General features: G+C 52.9%; 1 protein-coding gene across 1 annotated transcript in view; it reads right to left on the bottom strand.

Annotated features, from left to right (window-relative positions):
- The window catches only part of LOC102422079 (TOM1-like protein 2), a gene marked incomplete at its 3' end in the record, with an annotated part of 16,921 nt that extends 10,510 nt beyond the window's left edge, over positions 1–6,411 (bottom strand). The window contains 4 exon segments of the mRNA XM_023749095.1: positions 1,779–1,835; positions 1,837–1,938; positions 3,976–4,110; positions 6,006–6,411. Coding sequence (XP_023604863.1) covers positions 1,779–1,835; positions 1,837–1,938; positions 3,976–4,110; positions 6,006–6,251 — 540 coding nt within the window.
- Between the last annotated feature and the right edge of the window lie 2,569 nt (positions 6,412–8,980).

The following is an 8,980-nucleotide window of genomic DNA, read 5'->3' as shown; positions in this document are numbered from 1 at the left end:
CCTCTGTGCAGGGCTGCTGCGGGCAGCCGATGTGGAAAATGTCCCCCTCACTCGTGTCGGCACACACATACCCAGCACTGCTGGGATGTGCAGACAGCTGGACCGCAGGCACTCTGACCTGTACTTGACCCCGTGCACGGAGGCCTCCCCACCTCTTCCTGCAGCCCCCTGAGGCCTGTGCCCTCGCACAGGTACAGGAACAGGAGGCTCAATGCATGTTTCCTGGCTGGACAGATGGGAGGGATGGCCCACTAGGGACAGGCCAGGTCCTGGCAGGCTTCTCTCTGCCTCGGGCTCTGCCTGACGGGTGGACGGCCCCTGTGGCTGAGAAGAGGTTTCTGACCAGGAGGCCCAGGACTGCTCGGTTAGAAGCCATGTGGGCTCTGAAGCCCTGGGTCCTCCAGGCCCGGCTGGTCTCCTGCTGCCTCTGCTTTCATTCCCAGGGGCAATACTCATGCCCCTCATGCGTTCCAAACCCTCTCTCCACTGTTCTGGCTGCGAGGGCTCCCCCTCACCCCGTTCCCACACACAGACAGTGGAGGGCCTCGGGCCATCCAACTTCAAACATGGCTGCCTTCCCTCTGAGCAGAAGGGGCATAGTTCTGCCCAGGGGGGCAGGTCCTGGTCATTGTAGGTGATGAAAAGGGGCACAGTTCAGTGAAGTGAGGCCCACAGTCAAGGTAAACGCGTTTCAGCTGTGGGTTTCAACAGTCTGTCCTCAGCAGAGCACGCAGAACTTGGGTGCGTATATCCTTCAACTGCCCTCAGGCCCATGACTGCCCCGCTGGTAAGAGGGCAGGGTTACTGCCCCACTGTATGGACAGGAGGCACCCTGAGGGCTAAAGGACGGTGGAAGCCGGCGCCTGCTAGCTGGCCTCCCCTCCTCCCGCTTGATCCCTCCTGGGGCCCTGGCACAGCACGCCCTCGGGCCATGAACCAGGCAGAATCATCTGCCCTCTGTTTAAATGAGGCCCCAGAATGATGACATTGTCACAGGTACTATGTGAAGATTTAAAAATATAAACATTGGATGGATTTTTTTCAAGTCTGACCGATTCTCAAATTTTAACTAATGGAAATTCTAGAGATTCACCTAAAGATCAGTCTCCACATCTCACCGAAAAACCCAGGTTGGGGTTAAAGGGCATTGCTTCCCAGGAGGTCCCTCAGGGAGGCAGGCAGTGTTTGGGGTGAAGCAGGAAGAGGCTTCCTAAAGGGTCTCCCTGCCCGGCCTCGGCCTCACAGGTAAGTCCACCCTGTCTGCACACACATAGGCTGTTCCCAGCTCCGCTCCATTCCTGTGCTCTGGCCTCACCTCTGCCCCGGCTTCTTCCCCACTCCCACCCTGCACTAGCCCATCCTCCAACCATCGCCTGCTGTGCACTTTCCTCTGGCCCGCACCACCCCCACCTGCCCACCCCACACAGTGCCCCTGGCCCACACTGAGCCCCCCACCCTCCACCCCCTCTGCCCCCCGCCCCACACCAGCCCTGCCCCGGGACGGTGCCTGGAAGGCCCCTCTCCCGCTTCAAGACCTTCCGCACAGCAGCTCAGGCTGCCTTCCAGGCACTGCTCAACTCTGGGCTCAGCACCTGGACACTCTCCCACCTCAGCGTGACCACAGTCCTGACTGTCTTTGCACCTGTCTCCCCACTGGACTGTGAGTCCTCAGGAGAGGGGCTGGCCCTTTCCTCTGTGTGTCACTGACACCTGCCCGTGTCTCTGGGAGGGCAAAGGAGGGCAGAGCTGGCTTGCCTGTGCCTAGTGTATGCAAGTACCTGTTCTGCATTGGCTGTGATGGGGCCGGTCACACTCAGAGCCGGGGCCTGCGGCGCGGGAGAAGGGAGGAGGAGGAGGCGAGGAAAAGGAGCCGGCACTTGTCCTCTGCTGCGCCTGGGACCTGGGCACGGTGGCGGCTGGATCCACTTCAGGGACACTCTGCCATGGCAACAACAGAGTCCTCTGCTCACTCGACTGCCTGCGCAGCAGGACCTGGCGCCTGCCCCACCCAGGGCAGCACTAGCTGCAGCACCTGTGAAGAGGGGCCCTCTGCTCCCAGTCTTTCCCTCTACGCCCTCCCAATGGCCTCTCCCTCTGCTTCCCTCACAGCCAAGCCCAGACCCCTCAAAAGGCGGCAGGGAGAACCCTAGCGCTCCGTACCCCATTACTAGGGCCACCTAGGGATCCTTAGTTGGTACCAGAAGATTATGTTTTGGCTTTTACAAGTAGACTAATATAAATAGTAATTATGTAATTTACTGAACATTTTTTGTAATTACAGGAACAACATAGTTCTGTATCATCTATCTATATAAAAGGCTAATAAGCTAAGTGTCCTTCCCTCCGTCCAGGTAGTGATGTCACATAGCAAAGCCCGGCTTCCTCTCCCTAGCAACGACTAGCCTCCTTGCAGTTTCTTCAGCCCAGGAAACTTTAGCCAGGTGGAAACACTTTACACTTTAACCATATGTCTGTGAAGTGTTTTCATGTGCCTCATCTCATTTGATCTTCACAGAAGTCCTGGAGTAGGTAGATAGGAGACTCGATGGAATCCTATTTTCTTTTCATGAGCCAGAAAATGGAGATTTAGAAAGCTCAGAAACTTGACCCGACTGAAAAGAAGAAATGGTGGGCCTTGAAAATGACTTCAGGTTTTCTCACTGCACAGAATATAGTCAAACACTGCTGCAGCTAAATATTTTACCCTTTGTTCTCCCTGCGTGATCTACAATAATAATCTGCTTCGTGTTAATATTTACTGCTGTGTTGCTGACAATTACCTGAAAGAGAAGTTGGGGTGCTTCACTGGGCTGGAAAAAGTTTAGCTACATCAGAAAGCAGGTCTAATTAAGCAAGTTTGTTCTATATCTATAAAAGGCTAAGTTGACTCACACATGCGCGATACATATAACGCTCTCGCTGACGCCAATCGCACATGTGTGTTTCAACCTGTCATTGTCGATCGTGAATTTGGTTGACACTTCTATTATAGAGAAAGAGCGAATAGCGATATTAAAATATTTCTTCTAATTAATTTCCTTTCAATGTGCATGAATTTGTGCACCGGGCCACTAGTTATTAGAAGAATAAAACAGGTTATGTTTATTCCACAAGTCACAGTGTTCTGGAGGGTCATTCTGAAAACACTGCTCTGGAAAATATAATTCCTTGTGCTTCCCTTTGGGCATCTCTGATAACCTCTTGAGCATGAACGGTGCTCACACGACAAGACCTGCACAGGCTGCTGCCCTCTTCGCCCCATTTCAGAGATGGGCTGATAGGGGCCAGCAAGGCAGTGTCCTGAGCCCTGGCTCCCCTGGATCCCAGCCCACAGGGTGCACACTAGCTCCCGGGAAGGGTGGCCAGCTTCTCCTGCAGGCTTTTAATTCTGCAGCACAGGGCTGCCTTGAAGGATTCCGCAGCAGGCCTCTACATGGCCTTCCATGGGCTTTGAATCCCAAGGTGTCTGGGCTGATGCCGAACGCTCCCAGCTCTCCGTAAATTTTAGAGCCATTGATAATGGGTCCATTTAGAGCATCTGATTAGCTTGTACGGCTGGGAAACCCCAAGCTGCTCCCTGCCCAGCGCAGCGGCACACTCATCTCCGCACTGCCAACACCGAGGTGCTCCTGTTCTCCAGGGGAGGCCGCCCGCCCATTCCTGGGGCCTCTGAAGAGCAGGTGCTAATGACCCTCAGAGAATGGCTTCCCCCAGCAGCCATTTCCATGAGAACGTCTGAAATGATCCCTCTATTATGCTCTTCCACAGGCAGGATGAAAACTGGGGGAGACACTGCCGCCACTTAATCACTATCAGCCAGCTGTCTCACTCCTGCACTCCCCTTGTTATTAAAGAGAAATGCCCTCGAGCTTCAAGACAGTGTGATGACAAGCTGAATAATTCAAATGGAGCAGCACAGGGGCGGTTGCGTATTCTGCAATAGGCCTTTCTAGAACATGCCAGCTGGGAGCTTACCCGTTGCGGTGTGTGTATGGGAGACAGAGCGTCCAAATCTGCATTAGGAAACTCGACCCCTTTCCTCTTCAGCTCCTCATATATATGCACAACACCCGTGAGGTCAGGACTGCTTCGAAAGGCGTCGGCCCACGCCTGGAAGGAGAAAGGAGGCCTGTTAGGAAGCGTGTCTCCCGAGGGCTGTCACAGCGCCCGAACACCCACCGCACCCAGCTGCTCTCTCAGAGGCCAGTGCTCCCCTGGACCCCAATGCGGACTGCCCTGGCTAACTATCCTGTCCCTCTCCCCCTGCCAGCGCTACCACAAGGCGGGTGGCAAAATCTTGGTTTTTCAATGGTGCTGTTGAGCATGAACAAAAACGTAAAACTTAATTCAGCATCTGTATTTCCTTGGAGAAGAGACAGAGAAATAACACCCAAGCTTTGCAGTACATCCTAACATGCAGGCATTTCCCTAATTGCAAGGAAATCGATTTCTGGTGAGTTTAGTTGAAGGGTGAGCAGAGGGCGCCGCCAGGCTGCCATGGGGCCAGGGGCGCTGTGGGTCTGCAAGCTCGCTCACCGTTTCCTACACTGCTGTGTGGGGTTCTCGTCAGTGGAGGCAGGAACCACAGGCAAATTGACAGGAAGGAGACAGCGGCGTGTGGCTGGGAAAGGCCCCTCTAGGTCTCCTCCGCCGATGCGAGGACCCTACAGCTGAGCCGGCCTCGCCCGGGTGAGGTGTCTGGGGCTGAGCAGGGAGGGGAGCCCGTGCTGCCCGCAATGTCAACGCACACGTGCCCGCATGGAAACCCATAGGAAAGCGTGAGCACTAGTTTCCTTTACATGAAAACAGCACAGCGAGGAAAGAACACAGATGGAAACGGATTGCCACTTACCACTGATTCATGAAACTCTTTAAAAATTAAAAAAAATCTGTTCTTTGGAAGTTACAGAATACATTTTATTTTTTAAAATATATTTTTATTGATCTCAGAGTGGAAGGGAGAGGGAGAGAGAGAGAGAAACATTAATGATGAGAGAGAATCACTGATCAGCTGCCTCCTACTGGGGGTGGAGCCTGCAACCCGGGCATGTGCCCTTGACTGGAATCGAACATGGGACCCTTCAGTCTGCAGGCTGACGCTCTATCCACTGAGCCAAACCAGCTAGGGCCAGAATACATTTTTTAAAAGTATAGCCAAACAGCTCCCCCAAAATTGGGCCCAGCTCTTCAGAGTCACCCATCACCTTACAAACTTCCAGGGGAAGGCGGAGCCTTGGGGACCAGGGTCCTGTGCTAATTCTGTTGCTGTCTCCAGCATTTAACTGCCTCCACGCTCCAGCAATGCTCCAACCAATCCCGAGGCAGCCAGAGCAACGCTATCGCTTACCTGCAGACCCACTTGAAGTGAAAACGCCAGCTTCCAAAATGCCTTGTTAATTACAAGTGATGCATCTCACTTAATAGAAACATACTGTCAGTCTGGCTCCCTTGATCCGCTGATTTAATCTGCACACTCAGGGGTGTAACCCTGCATCAGGACAGCCCCTGTCGGGTTGGCTGACACTTTCCTCAGGATCCTGAGTTGGGCAGAGGTGCCTGCTGAGGCCTCCCTGGAATCCCAGCTGGGGAGCAGTCACAAGAGCTGCCCCCTGGGAAGTGACCCCGAGCCCCATCTTCCACCAGCTGCTTTGGCCTCAGCCACCTGATTCACACGCCAGCTGAGGCCCGTGACCTAGCTTCCCATGCACTAGCACTTGAGTTTGGGCCTAACCGCCAGCACCCACGCTGCTGTGGGAGTGGGAGAAGCAGCATGGCAGCTCTTCCTGGGGCTGCTGGAGGCCTGTTTCTATGAGAGGGCCAACAGCTCAGGGAGACCCTTTTCATTCGTGTCGCTCTCCATCCAGCTGACTATGAGACGAGAAGAATGAAGATGAAAAAACCATCACTCTTCTCTCCAGTCAGTAAAGAACTCTTGGGGCACCTGCCCAAACAGCGTGTCAATAGACCCCGTTCCATGGCCCCAGGCAGGGAGGGGAAATACACACCCATGTTGGCCCAGCAGCTTCTCCCCCTCCCAAGAGCCTGGCCTGGGCCTGGAGCCTGCGGGTGAGATTGTCCGTGGATGTGGCCCTGGGAGTCAGTCCTGTGCCAGCCCCAACCTGTGAATGGGAGAATGTGCAGCAGGTGTGCCTAGTGAGACACACAGGAGATTTGGAGGGTTTTGCTGATCCCTTCTGTCCATTCCCCAGGCCCCGCATACCCCAGGGTTGTAGGTAGCCCTGACTTCTCATGACAAACTTTCCTCTCTGCCTAGGCAAGCTGGAGTTGGCATTTGTTATTTGCAACCAAGCTGCCTTGGCTAATCCACCCCCTGCCCACCTGCTGTTATTTCAACCCCTGTGGGGCCCCTGAGCAGGTTAGGTGCATTCTCTACTGAGCAAGATTCTGGTGCCAACGGGAATGGGCAGGGGGCGGGGCACCTGTAAAGGAACAGCCATATGGGGAAACACAGAAGTGGGAGACATCCAGAGATGCTCTGTGCCTCTAGTATCTTGCTGGGTCAATGCCCAAACACCCGTGTTCCTGTCTTCTTCCCACCAGGCACACACTGAGTCCCTCCCCTGCTCGGGGAGAGCAGCCAGCACTGAATCCTGTCCTTCAGAGAACAGAGGAAGGTGGCCACTTAGGCTGGCAACAGACTGTGGTGACAGCGATAAAGCAGAGCCCCTCTGACCCAGGGCTGGGAGAACCTGTTCCAGGGGAGGTGGAAAACCGCCAGGGACAGAGGCGGTGGAAACCACCGGGGAGCAGTGACCGGCAGTGCTGGCCCCCTGAGGGGCCCTGGCTGGTTAGTGACTCAGTGGTCCCCTCCCTGCTCTTCACGTAGTTCTTTATCCCGCCTGTGCGCCTACAGTGTCAGGGGTTGAAAGACCCAGAGGAAGGTCTATTGAGGGGGGAAAAAGAAAGTTATGCTTTTATTTCCTTTGTTCCTTTGGATTGTACACCAAAGTCCAGACTAAAACCTTATAAAACATGAACCATATCCTATTCATTTCTGTATTCCTCAAGTTTTGACAGTTTTAAATCATCAAATTTCAGATAAATAAACAATTACTGATTTAAACTAAGGGTTCTGTTCTTTGGACAAACGAAAGCTTCTGTCATCTTCTGCTTCTGCCCCTGGACCAAACCGTCCACACAGATTCGGCCATCAGTTCTCTGACACCTTCTAAGAACACAACAGCCTCCTGCCCCCAGCCCAGCCTCATCAGCTCACTTTCGTCAGTGGAAAGAGAGTACAGTCAAACCTCAGTTCTCGACCAAGTTATTCACGGAAAAATTATCTTGGTTGTTGAACAAAACTTCGATTTTTGACCCAATAACCTGTATGGTCAGTCACATGTTTCTCAGGCAACAAACAAAGGAGAGAATGCATGAATATGAGTCAGTTGACTGCTTCACCTTGTGTTGTTAACATCTCAGGAAATTGTGCTGTGAATATCTCCGTGTTTTTTGTTTTGTGGCTGCTTATTATTAAACACCTATAGTAAATCATCCTGGGAGCTAAGAACGTGAGTGACAGCAGCAACGTGAAAAGGAAAGCTGTGAGGCCCGGCTGGCATCAACGTAGGAGCCAAGAGGTCATTGGTTTGATTCTGAGTCAGGGCACATGGTTATGGGCTCGATCCTCCACATGCAGGAGGCAGCCGATCGATGTGTCTCTCTCACTGATGTTTCTCTCTCTCTATCCCTCTCCCTTCCTCTCTCTAAAAGTAATTTTAAAAAATATGTTTTTAAAAAGTTGTAAGAACAATGATAGAGCTTAAAAAAGAAATAATTGTGAGGTATGATAGAGGTGTTCGTGTGTCTGACCTGGTTACCGAGTAGGGCAGGGCAAAATAGTTAGCACAACTTTAAAACATAAAGAGGCCATCAAGAGTGCTGATTGATGTTGCTGAGGGTGGGAAAGTGCTCATGAAACAACGACTGTAGGCAACTACAGAGTTAGAAAAATGGTTGTTGATTTGGATAAACGAAAAGCAGTTAGCCAGTGATAACATTTCAAAGGCAAGTCTGTGAAAAAGTGAAGACGCTGCACACTGGACCCAGAGCTGAGGTTGTCTGTAAGGCTGCAGGGCCCCTGGTGAAGTTAGGAGAGAAGCACATTCACGGCGGAGGGAGCGTGGGGAGGCTGCCAGCTCTAGCAAAGCAGCTGCTCATGACTTCGTGACAGAACTTGTGGAGGCCGAGGGATCTGTTCCCATCAGTGTCCCATTGTGACGGGACAGGGCTCTCCTGGGAGAACATGCCCGAGAGGACCCACCACGCCGGAGAGGCACCGCCGGGACACAGCCAGTGAAGGGCGGCTGACGGGACTGTTGTGTGGGAATGCGAGTGGGGACCTCAAATTGAAGCCTCTATTCGCCCACCATTCCGAAAACCTGCGAGTTTTCAAGAAAAATAATGCCGTGAAAAACAAGTGGAATGCGGAGGGCCAGCAGCAAAGCATGGGTGAGCAGGAAGTTTTTTATTGAGTGGATTCATGAAGTGTTGGCTCCAAGTGTGAAGAAATACCTCCAGGAAACACAACTGCCACTCAGGGCACTTCTTGTCATGGACGAGGCTTCTGCCCACCTCCAGGCTTGGCGCGGAGCTGCTGGAGGAGCACAGCCTCACCCCTGCCGGGTCCTAACCACCCACAGCCTCACCCCTGCAGGGTCCTCTCCACTCACAGCCTCACCCCTGCAGGGTCCTCTCCACCCACAGCCTCAATCTAGACGGGTCTCCTCAGACATAGCCTCACCCAGGGGTGGGTAAACATTTTTGACTCGAGAGCCACATGGTTCTTAACTGGACCGGAGTGCTGGAACAAAAGCATGGATGGAGTGTTTGTGTGAACTAATATAAATTCAAAGTAAACATCATTACATAAAAGGGTACGGTCTTTTTTTTTTTTAGTTTTATTCATTTCAACCGGGCCGAATCCCCCCGCGGGCTGTAGTTTCCCACGGCTGCCTCA

Source organism: Myotis lucifugus, unplaced genomic scaffold, assembly GCF_000147115.1.
Source record: "Myotis lucifugus unplaced genomic scaffold, Myoluc2.0 scaffold_2790, whole genome shotgun sequence".
NCBI classification, from domain to species: Eukaryota; Metazoa; Chordata; class Mammalia; order Chiroptera; family Vespertilionidae; genus Myotis; species Myotis lucifugus.
Note: the sequence above shows the minus strand (reverse complement) of the source record. Positions and strands in the feature narration are given on the sequence as shown.